This window comes from Peromyscus maniculatus, chromosome 2 (genome assembly GCF_049852395.1).
Source record: "Peromyscus maniculatus bairdii isolate BWxNUB_F1_BW_parent chromosome 2, HU_Pman_BW_mat_3.1, whole genome shotgun sequence".
NCBI classification, from domain to species: Eukaryota; Metazoa; Chordata; class Mammalia; order Rodentia; family Cricetidae; genus Peromyscus; species Peromyscus maniculatus.
In genome coordinates this window covers 3,380,462-3,404,558 of record NC_134853.1, presented here as the reverse complement: position 1 = coordinate 3,404,558, position 24,097 = coordinate 3,380,462, and the positions used below count along the sequence as shown (strand labels likewise).

The 24,097-nt window shown below is 46.8% G+C and overlaps 2 protein-coding genes and 1 long non-coding RNA gene across 5 annotated transcripts in view; 1 reads left to right on the top strand and 2 right to left on the bottom strand.

Moving 5' to 3' along the window:
- Window positions 1–4,551, bottom strand: part of Adhfe1 (alcohol dehydrogenase iron containing 1) — a 33,789-nt gene extending 29,238 nt beyond the window's left edge. Inside the window, exons 1-2 of one of the 3 annotated variants that reach the window (XM_006974677.4) lie at window positions 4,399–4,551; window positions 836–873 (exon numbers count right to left, since the gene is read on the bottom strand). In XM_006974677.4, the coding sequence (XP_006974739.2) occupies window positions 836–873; window positions 4,399–4,457 (97 nt within the window). In that variant the 5' untranslated portion in view covers window positions 4,458–4,551. Of the gene's footprint in view, window positions 1–835; window positions 874–3,212; window positions 3,331–4,398 lie in introns of those variants that run through there. The other 2 variants (XM_042270680.2, XM_042270679.2) reach the window with 2 other exon arrangements.
- Window positions 4,552–5,599: 1,048 nt separating this feature from the next.
- Window positions 5,600–7,233, bottom strand: Rrs1 (regulator of ribosome synthesis 1). Its single transcript, XM_015993521.3, has one exon. The coding sequence runs from the start codon at window positions 7,150–7,152 to the stop codon at window positions 6,055–6,057; it is 1,098 nt and encodes a 365-aa protein (XP_015849007.2). The 5' UTR covers window positions 7,153–7,233; the 3' UTR covers window positions 5,600–6,054.
- Window positions 7,234–7,418: 185 nt separating this feature from the next.
- Window positions 7,419–24,097, top strand: part of LOC143271784 (uncharacterized) — a 29,547-nt gene continuing 12,868 nt past the window's right edge. The window contains exon 1 of the long non-coding RNA XR_013048914.1: window positions 7,419–7,625. This is a non-coding gene — a long non-coding RNA (uncharacterized LOC143271784). The remainder of the gene's footprint in view (window positions 7,626–24,097) is intronic.

The window sequence follows — 24,097 nt, the reverse complement described above, 5'->3', positions numbered from 1 at the left end:
ATGCTGGGGCTCTCTCTTTCTAAGCCATTCCCCAAGCAGAAAAAAAGCCAAAAAAGTTTAGCACAAAAGAAAATTCTGCCTGTTTTCCCAAGGGCCTTAAAGGCTGGTTCCACTTCATGGCTGGTGGTTAGAGGCCCCATCTGCCCCAGGGGGTTGGGGGGGCACCTCTTCCGGAGCAGGAGAAGGCCTTGGTCACTGACCTCTCTCTTTCGCTCCTCATCAGGCCTGCTGTGCCCTCCCTCTGCTCGGGAGCATGCATGGCTGATCTCTCTCTCCTCGCCTCTCTCTTCATAGCTTACCTCCTTCCAAGAAGAACATTTATACTTCATGTGTCAATAATTCATGTGACATCCTGGCGACAGGCGAAAGCTACCGCGAACTATTAGGGACCCCGGGGTCTGACAAGGATTAAGGTGGTGGGAGCTGAAAACTTTTGTTATTATTTTTAATTGTTAAGAAATAGATTATTTTTAAAATGTATACAGGCCAGATTTTTTCTTCTAGCAATCACCTTACTTTAGCTTTTAGAGTTGTCTTTTAACCCCAAAGCCTTGTTCCTGAAGAACCTAAACATTCTTAAAGTATCATAAGTGCGTTTTCAGTTTTGAAAAACATTGTATTTCAAATTGAAAGCATAAATAGCATGGAATATTGTGCACATAGCGAACGTGGCACACTTGGAGCTTGTATTATCAGTTTCCCAGTGAGAGAAGCTATTTCCACCAGCCTCCCTCCATGTGCCTTGATTTCCCTTCTCCACACTTGACCCAAATGTACCGCCCACGCTAGTGATAGGAAGCAAAACCGGCTGATGAAGTAACTCAGGTTACGTTACCTTGGGAGTAAGTATGAGAATGTGTTGGGCACTGGCATCTAGGGAAAGGAAAAAAGGAAAACATAAATAGAAACCGGAAACCAAAAGTGAAAGCCTTAAAGTACTCTTACACCGCATTCTAGTCCTGAGACTGAACAGGTCTCAGCTGGCAGAGTAGCGAACAGAAGCAACAGAAACAACAAACTCAAGATAACCCCGGAGACAAAAGCCAGCCCACCACCGTCTTGTCAGCCCAGACAATCCTGGTCGTGAGGGTATTTGTTCAAGCGATGTCCAGCAAGGCCTGCAGGCAGCAGCTCTGAGGAGCATGCGGCGGGCACACACCGATGGGGTCCTGGATTCATGAGGCTCCAGCCATGACAGGTCAGGGGCTTTGACTGAACCACGAGGCTCTTCCCACTCAGCTCTCAGCCCTGGGGACTTTCTACGTGATCCCCTCACATCTTCAAGGTATCCAGTTTATCTTCAAACTGGCTCTGCACTTGAGCTCCGGGAAGCTCTGAGCCCACTGGCCTCCCTGGTCAGCTACTCACATCCCAGGCTGGTCCTGTCTCTATAGCACGCACACCTAGCACATCCTCCTTCTGAAGCCCTGCGTCCTGGCACTTTCCACATGTTCTTTCCTGGAGATTTCCCTTCCTTCCCTGCCACATCCGCTACTTCTTGGACAGTCCCTCCTTCTGGCTTCAATTTCTCCTGTTCATTTGTTTCTCTTTATGGCTCGGAGAACCTTGCCTCAGCGGGGTGTCGGCAAATACTTGACTGCATAGCCTCCTCCCCACCGCGCCAAAATTCAAATCTGGAGTTCCCACCCAAGGAAGGAAAAGGTAAAGGAGGAAAAGGGTGGTCACTACTCCCAAGGCTCTCGGGATCGCAGAACTTCCCGGGGTCCAGACAGATTATAAAGCAAGGCTGCCACCTAGTGGCCACCTGCTTCCTGCAGGGGCAGGAACGTGGCCAGGCTTAGAGAGCTTGCTCTTTCCGGCACTCAACCTTCTAAGGACAAGAGAAGTGAAGGGGAAAAAAGACACGAAACCAGCGCTGGGGGCATGGCTGCCTCTTAGCGCGATTCGTGTTGAGTTCTAAGACCAATGAACTCACATGCGACCCTTCGCTGAGGTTCCTGCTTGGTCCTCTCTTCCTTCTGAGGTTGCCCACCTGTGTTGACTTCCTCAGCTCCCTCCTCACTGTGCTATCAAGAGATTCGTGTCTGAACCCCCCAGGCTTGCTCATCCGTTGGTTCTCCCCCTGGCCTACATTTACAGGCTGTTTCCTTCCGTCCAGCACACCCCTTGGTCCCTGAAATCAAGTCGCAGCTTCCAGCGGGGACCCTTACTTTGTTCTGGAGCCTTTCGCATAGGAGTGTGAACTCTGGCAGTCTTAACCAGGCTCAGTTGCTTGTCCTCAATAGGCCAAGGAGAGTCAACAAAGTCAAAGGCAGCACTGGAAAGGGGGCTCCAGTGATCCCCCAAATTCATCATCCAGGATCCAGATGTAGGGTACAGGTTTAAATGGGGACGGACAGACGGCTCATCAGTTAAGAGCATGTACGGTTCTTCCAGAGGACCCCGGTGGGCAGCAGCACTTTCTTTGGGCTCCAAGATTCCCTGCTGTCACTTCTGTGACCTGGGCGGTCCCTTCTGCTCCTCCCTCTCTCCGCCACCCCTTACACATTCCGTTCGCTCCTGGGCTGCCTTCAGCCATGTGACCCTTCTTTCTCCCTTACGCTTCACAGTCGCACGTACCAAGGCCCCCGACAGCTCCCCACGCGCCTCCCAGCCTTCCCACCGCCGGCTCCACTGTCATTTCTCATTGAGATGTTCACCAGTTTCCAAAGTGGCTTCGGGCTGCACCTCTGTAGCTCTAGACCCCAGCGTGGTCGGGGGTGGGGTGTCCCCAATGACCCCATTGCTTCAAAGCTGCTTCCGGGGCCAATCAAGTGCAGACCCAGCCCTGCCCGCTTGGCTCCTCATCGCTGGCTTTCTCCTCATCTCTGGGCTTGCTCAGCTCTGTGTTTTAGCTCCTGAAAAATGAACCATCTCTCCTTTCTCCTCCCTCTCTCCCTCCCACATCAGGAACTTGGCCCTAGTTATTTCCCTGCTTGGAATCCACCTTCCTTTTCTTCTAGATAAGTGTGTTCTCTCCTGTCCGTTCTGGGGTGGTCTTCTGAGGCCCCAGGGAGGAACCCTTTCTCTGTGGCCTGATGGGCCACACTTCCAGAGGACTTGGCTTTGATTCCCAGTACCCACAGGTGGCTCACAACCCTCTGTAACATCAGGTCCAGGGAATCAAATGCCCTCTTTTATCCTCTCCAGGCACACAATAGATGCACAGACATACAACCAGGCAGGCAAGGCACCCATATACGTAAGATCACCTGCTTCAAAACTCACTCCCCACTTCCTTTTCCACTCCACTTCCCACTGGCATCAGAGTGTGCTGATGTAACTGCATCCCACGCGGTTGTTCCAAACACGTTCTGAGTGACATTGGTTCTAAGGGATATGGTTGTTATTAAGTATGAATGCACAGGTTTACACAAAAGAATGCACTTATTCCCATTGCAGGACTCCTCAAAGCACTTTACAGATCGACACAGATGTCAATACAGTAAGTAGCTCCCCACGTTTATTTGGCCATGGAATTACTGTATCACCAGGCACCTTGGTAAGTGAGGCATGAGGCTTTAGTAGCCTTCTGTTATTCATAGAACATAACTTACCATTTTACCATAGGCCGGGGGGACAAGGATCGCAAAGCCAAAGTTCAACCTATGCTCTGCCATTGCTTAGCCACGGGCACTGAACACATTATTTTCATGTTTTTCTCATGCTGGAGCATAGTAATCAGTATGCCGGAGTTATCAGAAAGCTTATTTACTGCTACCAATAGTTCATGTGCAGTGTATGCTACCTAGTATGCACCAGCTGTTTTCCTTTCGTGTCTCAGTCCTTACTGCCTCCTAGGAAGGCCGGCTCAGACTCCACTTTTGGGCCCTGGAACGATGACAACCGTCCCTCTCTGGTGTGGCTCTCTCCTCTGCCAGAATTCCTCCCCAGTCCCTCTCCTTTCCTGTCTCCCAAGACTGTGGACTTTCACATTTTCTTACTCAGCCTTTCTGGAGGGAATCAGGTCAGGGAGGGTAACTGCTTTTGGAGCTCATCTGCTGAGATAAGCTACAGGTGTCTATGCCCTTAACTAGATCCCTAAGTAGCGTGTGCTTTCCAGCCTTCTGTTGTACGCTCAGAGAAGAGCAGCCTCTGCACAGATCCAGTACACACGCGTTGCTTTGATATGTTAATTGTCTCAGCCACGGGGCCAAGTTCCTCTTGCATGCCACTCTGCGTGGGACCAGGCCGGCTTCTCTGGGACTGTTTCTTTAACGCTAGCTGTCCACACTGCTCCAACCTGTCCTACCATGGTTTCAGCCCCGCACAGCCCACCGCGTACTGCGGTGCTGCTTTTCTGAATTCTGCAAGTATTCGGATTCCGACTGCCTGCCCGGAGGGGCGCACCCGGGGGTTGCCCAGCCCCGTGGCATCCTCGGTGCCGCCTGTACTCACGCTGTGCTTTGCAGGTGCCTCAGCAAGTGTGTGACCCGAGCGCGTGCAGCTGCAGCCATGGCAGGTCTCCTTGGCCTCCGCCTGCTCCACCCCCACGGCCGGCCAATCCTGGCGGCTGGACACCAAGAGGCAAACTTCTGTCTCTGACTGGCTCTGCAAGGTCACCTGACCCAGCTTTAGCCCATTTTCCAGGAATCAGAACCAGGACAACTGCCCCAGCTGCCAACTCAGAAATTGCCTCAAGACTCCACAGTCGTGTGTACCCTTTAAAACCAGAGCTGTGTCTCAAAACAAAAAAGCCTACAGCCGACCAATCAGAGCAAGTCTTTGAAAGTTAAGCTCTCTGTGAACAGGTTCGCTTTTGAGAAAGTTCTCAAGATGAATACTTAGAACTGTGAACCAGCAGGGCTCTGCAGCCTGTGGAAGGGGTCTAAAGATGGCCAAGTCCAAGGAACTTACTTAGAACATTATCCAAGGCCAGTAACAACTGAGTATTATGAAATGATTTGAACTTTCCTTGCATTTTCTAAAGTAACCTTATAAATATGAAACATAAAAAGGTACCTACAGCCCAACTCCCAGTTCCAAACCTGCTGTCAACTGACAGATAAAGAGAGCAGGGTGGTGGCCACTCGATTTACAGAAAACACCCCTCCCTCAATCCTGGATTTGCTATTAATAATTTTCGGGAGATACTTATGCAAAGATAAGTTTATTAAGATCAAAATAAGACAGTGATAATGGAAAACACCCAGGACAGCACTAACCATAAACTCTCCTGTTGGGTGTGCACGCTCATTTATAATACCAGCACTTGGGGGACAGACACAAGGCCTCAACTTCCAGGTCAGCCCAGGCTAAAAACTAAAACCCAAGTCAGTTAAACAAAAACCACCGGTTATAAACAAAATGACAAGTATTTTCTGGAGTGACAAGGCTAATTATCATTGTATACTATGGTTCCAAATTACCAAGTAAAGCAACGTGTTCATTTGGCCAAACGCATCACCTTCACAGACAGCAGAGTTCTGTGATTTTAATACTATAGTTCGCGCCAAAAGAACTTCGGAGTTTTCCGAATACAAGTGGCCTTCCTGTAACCACTGTAACTACTTTGTGTTTTTTCCAGCACACCCTATATTGGCACCCAGGTCATGGGCTTCACGTACAACTTCTACGGACAATAAAGTTAAAAGGGACGCCAGGTACCGACATACTTTTATTAAGTAACCTTTACAACACTTGTAAACCGCAGGTAGACTTGGTTTTTCCCATTCTCCCTGCTTTGATAAATACACAAGCTCTGTTACAAAAATAATGCAAAAATGTTGACACCAATCCACTATGCCCCAGAATTCGGATCAACTCTCACCGAGTATCCAAAGTCAAGGTAAAAAAAGCAGGCGGTTAACTTACTCCCGATTCTGACCACATTATTTCTCAAAATATGCCCTTAATTTCCAGCCAGTGTCTCTGTTGTGGGGAAAAGATTACTCGTAGTCCAGCACCGACTCTCCTGAGGGGAGGCAAACCGGTCCCTTTAATCTCGAGCTCAGTGGGGGCAGCGGCCACCCCCTGCGCCAGCCTGCGGTGCGCACAACTTGACCCTTAGTTCAGACAGTCCTGGCTTTGCAGAACGGGTCTGCAAAGGAACCACTACTTCCTCCTCTTCCCACCTTGGTGCGGCACCCCTTTCTTCTTGCCGCCGAAAGCGGGAGGCCGGGAATGCTTCTTGCCTCCCAGGCCGCCTTTCCTCTTCTCTCCCTGGCCCGGCGGACCACCTTTTCTCTTGTTCGAAGGTCCCTGCCGGCCCCCCTTTCTCTTGCCCTTCTGGCTCATTTTCCTCCTCTTGGCGGCCTCTTCTTGGTCCTCCTCCCTCATCTGCTTGTTGGTGGCCCTCGCCACGTCCAGCTGAGGCTTCTTGTTGTTCATGACTCGAAGCAGCTCCAACTGGTGCTTCTTCTCGGCTGCAAAGTCCCCAAAGAGGGGCTGAAACTTCCTCTTCTTGCCGGTGCCCCGGGGCGCCTTCTCCTTGGGGAGGCGCTCCTGGAAGCGCCCCACCGAAGCGGTGGAGACCTTGGCCACCTGCATGGCGCGACCCAGCTCCTCCTTACTCTGGTGTCCCGTGGGGTGCAGGCCGGCCGCGCTGGGCACCTGCGCCTTGTGCGCTCGGGCCAGGTTGCGCAGCCGGTTCAGCTCGTTCTTGGCCACGCGCTCCTTCTTGGCCTGAATGCGCTTGGCGAACTGGTCTTCCATGGGGTCGGCGCCCCCGGGCACCTCGATCAGCCACTCCTTGGTGTCGTCCCGGGCTCGCCGGTAGCCCCAGCGGCGCCGCCACTGGCCGCTCACCTCGTCCCACACGAGGTTGGTCTTCTTCTTGGGACGGATGCCCTTGAGGCGGGCGAACTGCTGCCAGCGGGTGGGCGGCCGCGGCCGGGGCAGCGGCTTCTCGCGGGGCAGGCGGGTGGCGGGCTCCGGCAGGCGCGCCACCACCGCCTCCTGCACGCGCTCGGTCGGCAGCTGCCAGAGCCGGTTGATGAGCAGCTGCGTGTTGTCCCGCGCCAGCGCCCGCAGCTCGGCCTCGGGCGAGGGCCCGGCCTGGCGCAGCAGCGTCGGGGGGTTGCGGTCCGAAGCCAGCAGGTGGCCCAGGTCGAACTCCAGCTCCAGCTCCTTGTGCACCGTGATGCGCCGCAGCTTCTCCGCCTCCTCCTGCTCCGCCTTGGCCAGCAGCTCCTCCACGCTCGGGCCTTCCATGGCTCCCCAACTCCGGGCAGCAGCTCCACCACCACCGCGGCAGCGCCGAAGTAGCCGGCAGCCACGTGCGGACGTCCGGACTCGTCACCCGGAAGATCGGTGTTCACTTCCGGGCTACCCGGAACCGGCTCCCCGTTGGGCCGCTGGGGAAAGGCCGGCAGGGGGCGGCATTGGAGAGCTGATGGGTTTGGAGGCGGGACCTGGGCTCGTGACCGGATGTGGACCGGCGCTGGGCCCGGCCGGGACTACGTTTCCCAGCGTGCTGCGGGGCAGGGGGCGGTCGCTGTAGGACGCGGGCTGCTCAAACTCCTGGGGTTGCAGGAATGGCAGCTTCCGGGTGGAGCGTGCTTAGCGCTGTCTGCGGGTGGAAGCATTACTAAAGTGTTTGATCACCTCGTCCTGGGGCGGGGCAGTTTTTCTCCCCGTGTTCAGGGTGTGAGCGGAGCAGATCCTACGACTGTACTGAGAGGCAGGTACAGAAGATTGTTTTGATTTAGCAGGCTGGCAGGTAGGCCGGGCTGAGCGGTGCGAGCGTCCACGGGCCCCAGGTTGCTGAGGACTCGCCCTCTTCTCTGGGCAGAACGCTGAACTTTGCAGGTTTCATGGCCTGGGCTCCGATTCTGGCTGTGCTACTTTGGATCCTAGGATATTTATTTAGGCCTGAAAGATCATGGAAGATGGAGTCTCTGATAGTACTTCGTATCCAGGACTGTTTTAAAGCCAAATGTGTTGATAAGCTTCAAAGAAGGCTTACGAGTCAGTGAAAACCAAATGGCAGTTTTCATTCAATAGGAAGTTGAGGCGGTGTTATAGCCTGTCTCAGTTTACTGCCATTGACTTTGATAGGTTGTTCATACGCTGGTAAATGTGATTCCTTAATTAGTAACAGGCACACAGGAAGGGTTCAGATGAGATCTGCTGTCGTTTCCACTAAATCTGGCCAAAGCAAACTTTTGCATATAACAGAATCATGGTTATTCTTGGTCCTGTATGCTTATCATCTGGCTTCAAGTCACTCTGAAAAATTCTGTCAGAACAGTCCTCTTCAGACTTGCTTCTAACCCCACTCTTTCCATTTCAGCTCTCTCCAGAGCTCCAGGAATTTTCCTCAAGAAAGCCAAAACGAGATGCAGGGCAGAAAGAGCAGCTCTTAAGAGTTTCGTGACAGTTTCGTGAAATTTCTCATGCACAGATGTGAAGAGAGGTTTCTGTTCCAACCTCACCCCAAAGAGGGACAAGAGGGCTAAAGACCTAAAATGAATACCTTTAGCTGGCTCTCAATTGGCCACTACAACTAGCTCTTAAGGCAATTCATCAGTCTTTACTGTCCCATTAACTTAGATTTACTTCCTTTCTAAAATGTTAAACTAAGTAATTTACTTGTGTAGATGGGCATATGTGTGCTTTTGCACATATGTGGAGGTCAGAGGACAATTTGCCTTGGGTGCTGGGAACTGAACTCGGGTTGTCAGGTTTGGCAGCAAGTGCCTTTACCCAGTGAGCCATCTTGTTAGCCCTTGCTTTTTCCTTTCCTTTCTTTCTTTCTTTTTTTTTTTTTTTTTTTTTTTTTTTTTTGTCTTTCGAGACAGGGTTTCTCTGTGTGGCTTTTACCTTTCCTGGATCTGGCTCTGTAGCCCAGGCTGGCCTTGAACTCACAGAGATCCACCTGCCTCTGCCTCCCAAGTGCTGGGATTAAAGGCGTGCGCCACCACCGCCCGGCTTAGCCCTTGCTTTTTCAATGCTGATCAGTTTTCTCTCTTTTTGATGGGGGGAATTATTAAGGATGATCCAGCCAGTTTTCAATTCTGCAGTGAACATTGTTTTTTTTTTTTTTTTTTTCTCTGTGAATATTTTTGTCCAAGAAATTCAGTATACCAGTTAATTTGATAAAATATTAGCTAAGGGCCCTTAAACTACTTAAATTGTTTGCACATGGCTCACTTTTACTGATTTGTAATTTTAAGTTGGAGGTACTTCAATGAAGAATTTTTTAAATTAATTTTTTGTGCGTCCTGTGTGTATGCATGTGGGCATGTGTGTGTCTGTGGGCTATAGGACAGTGGTTCTCAACCTTCCTAATGTCACGACCCTTTAATACATAGGTCAACGGCTCTCAACCTTCCTAATTCTGTGACCCTTTAACACAGTTCCTCATGTTGTGGTGACCCCAACCATAAAATTATTTTCATTGCTACTTCATGACTGTACTTTTGCTACTGTTATGAACCATAATGTAAGTATCTGTGTTTCCCAGTGGCCTTAAGTGACCCCTGTGAAAGGGACATTTGACCCCCACAGGGATAATGACCCACAGGTTGAGAACCACTGCCTTAGGAGGGCACTGTTTTGCTCTGTGAGTTTCCACTTTATTCTCCTGAGACAGGATCTCTCACTGAACCTGGATCTACACTAGTGACCAGCAGACCCGAGGATCCTCCTGTGCACGCCCCCGACAGCTCTGAGGTTACGGCCACACACACACAGCCACACTGACGTTTAAGTCAGGTCTGAGTATTTGGAGTCAGGTCTTCATGTTTGTACCGCAAATGCTCTTACCCATAAGCCATCTCTCCAGCTCTACCTTTGAAAAATTTCTTAGTCATGACAAAATTTGCTTCAGTTTTAGTCAGAAATCTTACTAAAAATCCATTATTTTAAAAAGAAACCACAGAGGCATCACTATTAGATTTTGTGTAGTTTGTGGAGAAGCAGAGAGAGTAGCTACCAAACACTGCGCCTTTCTCGACAGCGAACTTTTAACACTGAAACTGAGTCTGCTTGTTCTGCTGTCTGGAAAGGCTTAATAATCTTTGTTTTCTAAAAATTGTTCAATGAAGCTTTCTGCACTTGCCGTACTCATCACCACCTGTAAGATGATTTTCTTATTCATAAAACACCATATCCCAAGAGAATGAGATTCGAGTTCACTTTGAGATGTTACTCTTAGAAGGAGGTTAATTCATAGATGAGAAATTCATGTATAAAGAAAAGCTGTAGTTCTAGAATTTTAGAGGTATTTGTACTCAATGTAGCCAATAAGATAGAAAATTTAGGTTTACTTACTAAATATTTATTTTAACTGCATTTAAATTTATGAAAGCAAGATTACAATGAGCAAGAATTCCTAACTGGTTATGGTAGTATGTTTATAATCTGTGCATGCAGGAGGATTCTGAATTCTGAGGCCGGTCTCGACTATATAACTGTCTCTAACTAAACAAATAGCCTTCGTGGTGTGTGTGTGTGTGTGTGTGTGTGTGTGTGTGTGTGTGTGAGAGAGGGGGGGGGATCTTATTATGTAGCCCTCACTAGACTGGAACTCACTGTATAGACTAGACTGGCCTTAAACTCACAGAGTTCTCTGCTTTCTGAGTGTTGGGATTAAAAAAAGTGTGTGCCACCATACATAGCAACACTTTACTTTTTTTTTTTTTTTTTTTTTTTGGTTTTTCGAGACAGGGTTTCTCTGTGTAGCTTTGCGCCTTTCCTGGGACTCACTTGGTAGCCCAGGCTGGCCTCGAACTCACAGAGATCCGCCTGGCTCTGCCTCCCGAGTGCTGGGATTAAAGGCGTGCGCCACCACCGCCCGGCCACTTTACTTTTTTAAAGAGTTGATTCACTTAAGACCCAGCAATTGAGTCCTCAGTAACTTTGTCTTAAGGAAAACAATGTTCAGTTTTCATTATACTTGCGGGCCCTGTCTGAGTATATATTAATCCTGGCAATTGAAGTTTCAATTTTTCTTCCAAATGTTCTGTGCTGCCACATTAAAAATACATGGAGGTTATGTTGATACCTAATAAGCATTAGCTGTTGGCTCTTGCTAACAGTGGTTTGTTTCTAAAGACTAACCCATTATTTTGTAGACTACCAGGAAAAGTGAGAATGGAAACGAAAGCTGTTGTAGGCTACACTTGTCTTTCCTAGGTGTTTTCACTTGCCAAAGGGAAACAGTAAGGAAAAGAGCCTCCTTGTGGCAAGTAGGTGTCTCTGCATCCTTGGGAATCAGCATCCGCAGCCTCCCCAGCCTTGGGAGCTGCTGAAGTTGCAGAAGATCCGTGGCTTGGGATGTGTAAACAAGGACCTGGCATTTCCCAGACCTGACTCCCTTTGTCTCATTATCTAGGATGTGTGGATTAGGGATGGATGAGCTAAATTCAGGGGTGCTCCTGGTTTCCTTTGGGATGTCAACGGAGCACACTTTAAGTCTCAGGCTCTACCTTACTCGTTTGAAGGGTTTAACTAGGTAGGTTTTACAACTCACTTCTGTGATCTTTTCCTCTTGGTACAGTCCTGTATTCTTTAGGTGTTCCAATATTTTTTTTTAATAAAGCACTTTCCTCTCTGGACGTCCTCCTCCTGGGCCATGAATAGACTTTTCTGTGTGAGATGACCTCACCTGTGATTCTCACTTAGAAAGCTCATCTATTTCCCTGAGATAAGGTGCATGTCTGATATTGAAAGGAATTTCCCTGGACGTCTCAGACCTTTTTAAAACGAGCTACTTCTTTGCCTGTGTTCTGGAAATTACTGGCCTGCGGTGCTGACGGCTCAGCTGGTTAACATGCTGGCCATCAAACCCGCCGACCTGAGTTTGATTCCCGAAACCTCCCTGGCAGGAAGAGAGAAGTAACTTCTGCAGGTTGTCCTCTGACCGCCACATGTGTGCACAAACACACAGCGTTTAGAAAAGAAACCATTTCTTAAGCCCACTGCTGTGTGAAATCTTGGTTCATGGCACTCTGATTTGAAAATTGACTCCCTTATGGTAGGTAGTTCAGCATCTAAAGAAGTCCCCCCCCCCCCCCCCCCCCCCCCCCCCCCCCCCCCCCCCCCCGCCACATTAACTGCTTTGTTATGTTTGTAGTATTTGTTTATTTCCTTGGCCTCTCATTTATCTAAAGTTAACTTCAAGATTGGGGAGTTGTCGTGATCTCTGCAGGAGCTGTTGTGCCTAGGACATACTAGAATAGTACCCATAATATTTACTGACTAGTACTCAGTAAATGTCTCCTAAGTGAATAAAATACAGTCCTTCTTTTCAAGGGATGTATGGTCTAATAAGGACATCTAAGTAGGTACCTCCCGACAGGAAGCAGTGAGGAAGCAGTCCACTGCAGCAGCAGAGTGCTTATGAGTTTAGACTCCGATGTCACGGACCTCTGTTGAAGTCCTGGCCCTGACAGTTCTGGGCTGTACTGTGTCTCTCTTCTCTTCTTCATCTCTGCTATCTCAGTTCTCTCTGTCTCATCTCTGTTTCCTGTGTGTGTGTGTGTGTGTGTGTGTGTGTGTGTGTGTGTGTGTGTGCTTGAGTGTGGAGGCCAGAGGACAACGTTCCTCAGGAGCCATCTAGCTTGGGTTTTTGGAGACAGGATCTTCCACTGAGACTTGGGACTCATCTGCTCAGCTAGGCCGGCCGGCCAGCAAGGCCCAGGGGTAATCCTGTCTATCTCCCCAGTGCTTAGATTACAAGCCCAGGTTACCCTGTCTGCCCTCTGATGTGTTGCTGGGGACTGAACTCAGGTCTTCATGCTTAACCAGCAAGCACTTTATTGACTGAGTATCTCCCCAACCTCCTTACTTTACCTTTTTCTTATGTTTGTTTCACCATTATATTTTCTGTTATTATTTTGTTTCGAAGATTCTTTTTGTCTAGTTGATACATCTTATTGTGCCTTTGTTTTTCATCTAACTAACTAATTAATGCTCCTTTTTTAAGAATAAATTTTTCCTTCACCTCTTGTTTTTTATTTTAAATAAAACTTTTACATGTTCAATTTAATTTCACCAATTTTTGGATTTTGAATATGTGTATGTATGAGTGTGTGTACATGTACACAGATGTTTGTATGTATTTGGACCTCTGTCTTCTCTGCTACCATGTTCATGGTTCTTGGCAATGTATACTTTGTTTTTTACACTGCTCTGTATTTTCCTGGTATTAATATTCTTTTAAACCAGGATTTCTATGCCTTTGTGTTTTAGGTCTGCTTATGGTAAGAAACTAGATTTTACCTCAGATTATGTTAGTTTATTATTGTAACACCGAGCATGGCTCTAAGGTAGGAGCCATTCATCTGGAGACGTCCTTGCCGGCACTGAGAACCCTGTCCTGACATTTGCAGTCAATTTCTGACGGCTTAAATCTTTTAGTGACACCACTGTCCTACAGTGACCACGCCATCAGCTAAAGGAATTGTTCATTAACAGAGCCAAGTTTCCCTACCTTCGAATGGCAATAAAGATAGTTTTCATCTGGAAAGCACACCTACTTTTTTTTTGGTTTTTCGAGACAGGGTTTATCTGTTTAACAGCCTTGGCTGCCCTGGAACTCACTCCGTAGATCAGTTGACCTCGAACTCACTGAGATCCGCCTGCCTCTGTGTCTCAAGTACTGGGATTAAAGGCCTGAGTCACACCACCCAGCTACTTTTTTAAAAAATTATTTTTTATTGATTATTTGGGAATCTTACATCATGCATCCTGATCACACTCATCTCCCGGGTGTTCCGTGCCCACCCCATCCACCCGCTCCCCCCCCCCCCCACACACCCTCAACAAGTCCATTTGTGTTGTCCATATATTCTGTGGAACATGATCAAATTCCTAGTGGCCAGCCCCCCACAGGAGGATGAGTCTTTCTCTGGCTGGAATCGGTGCCAGAAGCCATCAGCTGAGAAGAGCCGTGAGGTGGTCAGTGTGGGGTGGGGCTGGCTCACACACCCACACCGCTGCTGGCACCCCCAAGCACACTTTAATAAGCTGTAAGTTAAACTCAGCATGCTCTAAAGCAGTGGTTCTCAACCTTCCTAATACGACCCTTTAATACAGTTTCTCATGTGACCTCCATCCATAAAAGGGTTTTTGTTGTTACTTCATAACTGTAACTATATTGGTTATGAATCATAATGCAAATAGCTATGTTTTCTGCAGAGGGGTTGCAACCCACAGGCAGAGAACCACTGCTCTGAAGGATAGGAAACAAGGCTTCTCAGAGTAAACACAATAAAACCGGTGTGGTCCTAGGGACTGGGGTATTGCTGTGATGGGCCTGACCATGCTTTTGTTTGGAGGAATGTGGACTTTAGGAGTTTGGGTTAGGAAAGCAGCTGAATGTTTGAAGCGGGGCTTCATGGGACATCCTAGTAGGAGCATGGAAGACAGTGGTGCCGAGGGTGATTTGAACTGTCGGACACTGACTCAAGAGGTTTCAGATGAGAAGAATATTAGTATGTGGCCTAGAGACCATTCTTGTGATACTTTGGCAAAGAATGTGGCTGCTTTTTGCCCTTGTCCAAAAAGTTTGCCTGAAGCTAAATTGAAGAGTTTTGGATTAATTGTATTGGCAGAGGAGATTTCGAAACAGCCTAGTGTTGACTGTGTCGTGTGGTAATTTGTAGCCAGTCTTATGCAGATCTATAAAGAAAAGGAGCAAGCTGAGCAAGGAAAAATACAAACTGTACGGTTTTAAGGGGGAAGGGGCACCAGGAAGTGTAAACAGGTTAAAAAAAAAAGCCTGACGCTAAGTGGAATAAAGTGAGTGGTGATGTCAGGCCAAGATCCCATCCAGCTAAGCTTCCAATGTGTGAAAAGGAATCAAAGAAAAGCTAAGGGTGGGTGTGATGGTGCACACCTTTACTCCCAGCACAGAGGCTGGTAGATATCTGAGTGTGAGGCCAGCCTGGTCAACAGAGTGAGTTCCAGGACAGCAAAGCTCAGGCAGTGAAGGAAACCATCAAAACCAGAAAGCTAGTAAAAATGTATTTGAATGAGGGGGCCCAGCAAGCAGCAGAACTTGGCAGTGTCAGCCACAGTTCTGGCCTTAGAGTCAAGGATACAAGAGAGGGGTTATGGACTCTCCCTCCATGACTGAGGAAAGCTGCTGAGGCCAGGTGTGCCCCTGCATAGAGGTCTAGAGAGGCCATTGTGTGAAGCTTTGAAAGTGAAGCCTGGATTTCACTGGACACCCCAAAATGTTGGAGGTGCCAGAGTAGCTGTTGGGAGTGAAACCAGCCCAAGAGAGAGAAGTGTGTTGCTGTCAACAAAGCTGAGAGGAGTTGGAGATCTGAAGGGCACTTTGACATTAGACATGGAGATGAAGAGTTTGGAGTTTGTCCAGCTGATTTGTGGTCTTGCTTTGGTCTAGTGTGGTCACGATGTTCCCTTTACTCTCTTTTGGAAGGTAATGCATATTCTGTGCTATTGTATGTTGGAAGTATGTGATCTGCTTTCTGATTTTGATTTTATAGGGGATTATAGTTGATGGCTTGAGTCTCAGAAGAGACTTTGAACTTTGGACAGTGTTGAGTGTTATAGCAGTGTGGAGACTGTCACAGACTATGGGAACTTTTGAAGTTGTACTAAATGCATTGTTCATGTTGATATAGTTCCAAGCCTATGGTGGTCAGGGAGTGGAATGTGATGGTTTGCATAGGAACGGGCCCATAAGCTCATAGATTTGAGTGCTTAGCTATCAAGGAGTAGCACTATTAGGAGGTATGGCCTTGTTGGAACAGGTTTGGTCTTGTTGGAGAAAGTGTATCACTGGGGATGGGCTTTGAGGTTTCAGAAGCTCAAGCCAGGCTCAGTTTCTCTCTTCCTGCTGTCTGCTGATCTTGATGCAGAAATCTCAGCTACCTCTCCAACACCATGTCTGCCTGCATGCTGCCATGCTCCCCACCATGACGATAATGGACTAAGCCTCTGAAACTGTAAGCCAGCCCCAATGAAATGTTTGCCTTTAAAGTGTTTGCCCTGGTCATAGTGTCTCTTCATAGCAATAGAAACCCTAACTAAGACAACCAGCAAAAGTAAAACTCCCTACTAGAATCTTTTTATCAATTTGCAAAAAGAAAAAGTGTTTGTGTCTTTGTAACCATTTCTTGCAAAGGTCTTGCTGCATCTTCCAGAACCTACAGAGGACTTTGCAGGCTCCACAGACAAATGGGCTGCTTGGGCAATGCTTCCCAGTCACTGAAGTAGCCAGATTTTCAAACACCTATTGACAGTCTACCTTTACCTGGCTAGTTTATCATTGGTAGTCCCTGGAGTTTAGGGTGTGTGTGAATTTGCTGTCTTTAACCCTTTTATTTGTCTGGTCCCCCATTCCTATCTCCCTCCATATTTATCTTGAATGAGAATTTACTTCCCATTATTTATTTCTTCTAATTGTTTGAAGTTAGACACCTTTTTCAAGTTTTCTTTTGTTTATATTCAATTTAGTGAAGTCTAAGGTTAATGCCTTAATACTCTACAGAATGGTCCACCCTTCATCAAGCTATTTACTCTTATTAGCTAGTATTTTGCTTTTATCTTAAAAAATTACAAATTAAGTCTGAACATGATGGTACAATCTATAATCCCGGTGTTTGGGAGCTGAGGCAAGAGGATGTGAGTTCAAGGTCAGGCTGGATCACATAGTGAGACTCTGTTTCAGAAATAAAACAATGCCAAGTGACCCAAATTCGACACAAATCTTATGATAACACATTTTCCAGGTTGGTTGGGTGTTAATGGTTCTTGCTGCACTTCAGAGCCAGTGTTTGTTTGCATTCCTGTTCTTGAGCAGTGAGCTCCTTTTTCCTTCTTTTAATTCTATAAAATAATATCACTATGAACTTACAGGGATTTTACTAGAGTCATAGATCACCATCATTCCTCATATACGTCATCATGTCCATGAATACTTAGATTACATTTTCTTCTTACTGAAGAGTTTCTGTCTCAAATTATTCCCAGTCACGGGGTGTGGATGGTAAAAAAAAAAAAATTACAATTCTTTTACATTTAAAAATATGTTTTATGTTTATATATGTTTTATATATAAAAGATAAGATATATCTTTTATGTTAAACATATTTCTTGAGGCTGGAGAGATGGCTTGGTGGTTAAGAGTGTGCACTGCCCCCACAGAGGTCTCAAATTCTGTTCCAAGCATCCATGTTGGATGGGTCACAACTTCTTGTAACTCTAGCTCCGGGGGAATTCATCATCCCTTTCTGGCATCTTCTGGTCATTAGGGGCACCTGCACAGATGTGTCAAATACTCACACAGACACATATACAGAGGAATGAACTGTTTTAAATCTTAAAATTACCTTTGACTTCTTTTGTGGTCTGAGCTGTAAGAACAAGGTATTCAGATTTGTCACTGGCTCAGCCACAGAGTGCTGGAAAGTCCAGGGGAGGGGACCCTCAATGACAGTGCCCCTCCACATCCAGATAAACGATGTTTTGATCAGACACAGAATTCTTGAATCATTGTCTCTAAATACTGATACTGGGGTTCAGTCGGTTCCTCTGGAGGGGTTCTAGGTTCTTGTGTCCTGGAGTAAGAAGTTGGACAGAGCTGGGCGGGCGGTAGTGGAAGCAGAGACATGTTACTAGAAGATTCACCTCAAGGTAAGAAGCAGGCTGGAGCATGGGAGGGGTCAGTCGCTCATGGGGCTATGCTGTGCAAAGGATGGGAGCTTCATTTCAGACTTCCTGGGCCGTTTGCATAGCACAGGCTTCCTTGCACATGTGTGGTCTTGCGCAGTACATGCTCTGTGTGCCGTTACATCTTCCCTGTGTGTTTTAGTATTGGGGTCATAGGTCACCTTCGGGCACTGCAGGGCCTCTGCACACTGTGCCCAATCCTCTGGCCTCAGCGCCATCCCCGTGCCTTCCTCTGGGTTCTAATACTGCCGACTGTGACAGCAGTACTAACTCTCTTCCCCTTTTCATTTCGTTCTGACCACTGTGTGTGTGTTCATGTTGGTGTGTGTGTGTGTGTGTGTGTGTGTGTGTGTGTGTGTGTGTTCATGTTGGTGTGTGTGTTCATGTTGGTGTGTGTGTTCATGTTGGTGTGTGTGTGTGTGTGTTCATGTTGGTGTGTGTGTGTGTGTGTGTTCATGTTGGTGTGTGTGTTCATGTTGGTGTGTGTGTGTTCATGTTGGTGTGTGTGTGTGTTCATGTTGTGTGTGTGTGTGTTCATGTTGGTGTGTGTGTGTGTGTGTTCATGTTGGTGTGTGTGTGTGTGTGTTCATGTTGGTGTGTGTGTGTGTGTGTGTGTGTGTGTGTGTGTGTGTGTATGAGATGCCTCCCCGCTTGGATCTTGTTCCCGGCTGTGGTTACAGCAGGATGGGGAATCTCAACTCCAGGCCTCAGATGCTGTCTGGCGACATTCTCAGCCTTTGGGTTGGAAAAACTAGTAGTTAAAGCGCAAAGGTTTTTATGTGTGCAGTCACAGGGTGTCAGTTCTGACACAAGCTGGCAGAGAACGGCTCCGGACCTGCAGTACTCCAGGCTCTCCACGTCACTGCAGTTCCCACCAGTCAGTCTTTGCAGACGCAGCTTCTTCCAGAAATTCCCTCATGTTTTTGGTTGCGAAGCTAGCCTTTAATGGCTGAGCCATCTATTTCTCCAGCTCCAGGAATTCTCAGTTACATCTCTCACTTGGTTTGGTAGGCTGACTGGCCAGTGTGTCCCAGGAGTAGTGACCCCATGTCCCCAGCTCTGGGATAATATGTCAGTGCCGCTGTGTGCTTGTGGGGTCAGAATTCAGACCCTTGGGCTTGTGGGCAAGCACTCTATTGACGGAGCCGTCACCTCAGCTTATTATTTCCTTTTAAGGTAACGAATCCATTTCCAACACACACACACACACACACACACACACACACACACACACACACACACACACGCACGGTTTTTTTTTTTTCTCATCTTTGAAGCTCCAACATTTCAACAGAAATTGCCTACATTTTCCATTAATCCTGCCTGTCCTGCAACTTGAAATCTCTTGGCTCGTTTTTGCTTGGAAAAGAAGAAAATTTATTTTTATTGTGGCATCTTGTTTTTTCTTTGCTCTCTAAAATGGTAGTTTTGTTTGTGTGTGTTCCTCAGAGCTGCTTCCCTGTGGGCACCCCTTTCTTTTGGTCTCTGATATTGATGACCCTGTTTAGTTCAATTGTTGGAACTTGGAAAACTACTTGGGTTTTCAGCAGTAGTGGTTTTGAGTTGTTCCCTTTCTTAGGTATTTAAGTCCAGAAGTAAAGTTTATTTTATTTTTTTTTTTTAAAGATTTATTTATTATGTATACAGAGAGGGCACTAGATCTCATTACAGATGGTTGTGAGCCACCATGTGGGTGTTGGGAATTGAACCCAGGTCCTCTGGAAGAGCAGTCAGTGCTCTTAACCGCTGAGCCATCTCTCCAGCCCCGTAAAGTTTATTTTTTAATGTGCCAAAACATTTCTTTCCTTCAAATAAATATACCCCAAAATTGTCATTTTCATATATATATATATATATTCATATATATTTTCATATATATATTATATAATATATATATATATATTATATATATATTTATACAGGTGCTTTATCTGCATGTACGTCTGCAGACCAGAAGAGTGCATCAGATTGTGAGCTGCTGTGTGGGTGCTGGGAATTGAACTCAGGACCTCTGGAAGAGCAGCCAGTGCTCTTAACCTCTGAGCCATCTCTCCAGGCCCTTTGTTTTAGATTGTTCTCCCTAATTACATTTGCTAGATAGGATTCATCTATGTAGTAAAGGTCTGCACTTTCCGTGCCTGCTCATGTCAGCTGGAGGGAGCTGGATCCCAGGAAGACGGCACCTGGAGTCTCTGAGCAGCTTGTCCTTAACACTGAGGAGGGCAGTGTCCATCTTCTGGACCTCTCTCGGAGAACCTCAGCACCACCTCAGGCTTGGCTTGAGAAACCAGGTTTTGCTGTTGCAGGTGGATCCTCTTGAAGTTTGACACAAGATACCAGAGGTGTCTCCATTAACTGTTACACCCCGTTTCCTTGGGAACGAAGTGTCTTATGTATAAGTAGCACTGCCTCTGTCTTAACAGTGCAACACATACACACACACACATACACACACACACACACACACACACACACCTTTTATGAGCTGTTTATTTATTAAATGACAGTGAAGCACAGTACGTGAAAACTCATAATTCAACTCACACCTCTCTGCTTCTTTACACATAAACATTTTATGTTCTGAGTTTTCCCTGTTCCTAAATATGTGCTATATTTTCTCATTTTTATGTTTTAGATGAGAAAGTAGACAAAAAAGCTGTAAGCATACTAGAAATGTGGACCCAGCATCTTTTAGCCAACTACTATTTTATTTGTTTTTCAAGACAGGGTCTATGATGACCTGCTATGTAGACCAGGTTGGCCTTGAACTCACAGAGATCCTCCTGTCTCTCCCTACCAAGTGCTAGGATTAAAGGCGTTTCAGAGGGGGATCTGTGATTGGTATGTAAAATCAATAAAAAAATTCCTTAATTAAAAAAAAGGTGTGCTCCATTATGCTGAGCAGTATTAGGTTTTGATGTAACATAAGCATGAAGAGGTGAGTCTGGAATTATGTTAATGGGGAAGTCTGGTTAAGGTTTTGTAGGAATAGAGGCAGGTGCTTAGGAAAATTGTTAGCTCATTTTCACTCACTCATTCGTTCATCAGATACCTATGATTGAACACAAATATCCGAGATTCAGAAGACATCTGTAACTGGGGAGGAGAGGGCAGAATTAAAAATGGGTCAAGAATATATTTACACTTTTATCTTATTTTTAATTATGTGAATGTGTGTGTGTGTGTGTGTGTGTGTGTGTGTGTGTGTGTGTGCACATGCATGCACTTGTGAGTGCAGATGCCCTCAGAGTCATCAAATCCCCTGGAGCTGGAGTTACAGGCTGTGTGAACCACCTGATGTGGGTACTAGGAACAAACTCAGGTCCTCTGCAAGAGCAGCAAGCGCCCCTCACCACTGAGCCATCTCTCCAGCCTCTGAATAAAGAATATTTTAAATACAAAATGGCTTCATCAAAGATCAGGAATGTAAGAGTGCATCCTGTGTTTGGGATGCAGAACAGTTCAGAGCTGTGAACTTATCTGGAGAGACAGTGGACCAGGTTACAAAGGGGTTTCATGACACCTTTTGTTCCAAAAATTTTCAACTGTGTGGCAGCATCTGTGCTGAGTCGTAAGGATGTAAGACAGCATTCCGGCCTTCCAGATACTGTAGGCGTTGAGGGGCTGGCGGAATGAAAATATCATGTTTCTACTTTGGGGAGCATCCACTCTGGTGACATTGAAGCGGAGGAGACTCGGGGCAGAAAGTCCAGACAGGAGATGGCTGCAGTAGGTGGTGGTGGGGAGGATTGAGTCTTGACCATGTAGAGAGAGAGAGCAGTTGGCAAACAAGATGCAATAGACGTGGAGGGATGGGGAAAGGTGGAGATGGCTGGATCTGGAGAGAGATGAACCATCACATTCGGATGCATCCTTTTCTGTGTGGCCTTAAGAGGGTGGTGTGTTGTAGTGTTTGTCTCTGGAGGGAGGAAGGAAAGAATGGGGGCATGGCATCCATATTCCTGCTATCCTGGGGTATGCCAGGCACAGGCATAGGCATGCTATATTATTTTTGTATCATTATTGCCTTGTTGGAAATACTCCCGTGGAGGGATAATTTTCTAAGCCTTTACTAAAACAGAGTTTCTTTGAGACAGTCCAGTAAATTGTTTCTTGTGAGTGCTGTGAAATAAGACAGCAGCATATCCTTCAATTAAAAATTATATAGTGTGAAATGTATACTTAGGGATTATTAATCTCTGTTGCCCCTGTTGTTTTAATAGGATTGAGATGAGGGAAATGGCAGCTGCTGTTTTAACAAAGAGCATCTTATCACCATCTTTCCCCTTATCTCTCCACTTTCAGCATCTTGTTAAAAGGCATTTCTTACACTATGCAACAAAAAGATTTATTCCCTCGACAATATATTTAATAACAGACAATTTAGCAGACACTATCAATACCTTCTACATCTCGATTTCTCCAGTTTTTCTAAGCAAACAAATGCTAAGAACATTTTGTTACATTATATTTCTCCAGCTTATAGCTCCCAGGCTAGCCATATATGTAAACTCCACGCCGCAGCTGCTTGTGTGAGCCTCTGTGACAGCGTCTCCTACGTTTTGCTGCTGTGAGGACAGACATGCAATAGAGCATTTTACACACACACACACCCAGCTTGTGTCAATCGTGACTCAACACATACTCGGCGACTCGCTAATGCAGTGGCACACAGGTGCCACAGAGAGCCGAAATGACTGTAGTGCAGAGGCGATTAGTCTAACCGGAAAGACAAAATGTCACCTGGGGAAGGCAGACGTCATGAAAGGTATGGCAGAACAGACCAGATATTGTAATGTAGTTTGGTTCATGTATTAACCCCTTTCCCATAAACCCCAGGATCAAACCCAGTTCCTATCATTGAACAGGTATGGCCTACACCCTTGTGTTAAAAAAAGGAAAAGTAACAATATGCCTCTATGTTTTGAAAGTGAAATTGAAGACCTTTCTGAGAGAAACAGTCTTATAAATTACCCTTTTAAAAACGGAGGGGAGTGGGGGCTGGAGAGAAGGCACAGCTGTGAAGAACACTTGTTACTCTTCAATTCCCAGAACTCACATGGCATTTCGCAACCTACTGTAACTGCAGTTTTAGAAGATGCAACACCCTCTTCTGAACTTAGTGGGCACCAGGCATGCATGTGGTACACAGACATCATGCAGACAAAACACTCACACACATGAAATAGAACAAGGAGATCTAAAAAATTCCTAGAAAACTAAAACGGGGAGCAAAAATATTTATGAAACCCTTTCTGATAGACTGAGTAGTCACCAGCAGTAAATTAGAAAGCCAAACCAAGCCAATGCTACCTTGTTTTCGTACTAGTCAGACTTCCATTGCTATAATTGCATGCTAGAGGCTCTGTAATGTATAAAGAGTAAAGGTTTATTTAGCTCCCAGTTTCAGAGATTCAAGAACATGATGCTAACATCAGCTCAGCTCTGGTAAATATTCCGTCCTCCAGCTGCGCGTATCATGGCAGGGCATCCATGGCAGCTCAGGTTAGAGGGGATCGCGTGTGATGAGACAGGAAGCAATGGCAGGGCATCCATGGCAGCTCAGGTTACGGGGGAGAGCGTAAGATGAGACAGGAAGCAATGGCAGGGCATCCATGGCAGCTCAGGTTAGGGGGGATCGCGTGTGATGAGACAGGAAGCAATGGCAGGGCATCCATGGCAGCTCAGGTTACGGGGGAGAGCGTAAGATGAGACAGGAAGCAATGGCAGGGCATCCATGGCAGCTCAGGTTAGAGGGGATCGCGTGTGATGAGACAGGAAGCCACAGAGACAGAAAAGCCGGGCTTACTCTTTTATAGCAACCTTGCAAGAGAACCCACTAGGGGGAGCTACACCAGTTCCTCCCGGAGCGCACAGGCTCCACCTCTTGAGCGCCCCCTGCTGTTTCTCAGGAGGGCGGTGCTAGGAACCACAATACATTTGGCACAGGGAATCATGTCCAACCACAGCAGTTTGCCGCCTTCACATTGTTTCCGCCAAGAAAACCTTGAGCACGAGGGTTTGGATGGCCAGTGTTAGTGCTGTCACTCATTTTGAGAAGCTGCTGTGCTCGCTTTGCAGACAGACTTCCAGCTTCGCTTGGAAACCAGGGCTTCCTGTTACAGTCTGGGCTGTGTGCAAGCAGCACCAGACACAGACCAGAGCAGACGCCCCGGGTGTCCTCAGAGTGTCCCCTCAACTCAGCCCTTTGCCTTCCCTTCTCCTGGGTCCTGTGCCCCTGGGTCCCTTCTCAGGCAAGTCTGAGGACATTTTAGAGATGTACTGGTCTGGTGGCCTCAGGCTGCCTCCAGCCAGGCACCACGTTCCTCTCACATCCCATCTCTGTTCTGGGCTCTCACTTCTCGTGCTCTTGTTGAATTTAGACACAACTTATAAATCAAGCATATTAATGTTTTGTATGACCAAATTATTAAATGTAGCGCATTATTATTTTAGAATCTGAGACAAATGAAGAGTGACTGCTATAATTTAAAATGTAAATTTTTTC

Excerpts from the sequence above, each read along its gene's own strand:
- Rrs1 (XM_015993521.3), bottom strand. The coding sequence starts at position 7,152 with ATGGAAGGCCCGAGCGTGGAGGAGCTGCTGGCCAAGGCGGAGCAGGAG.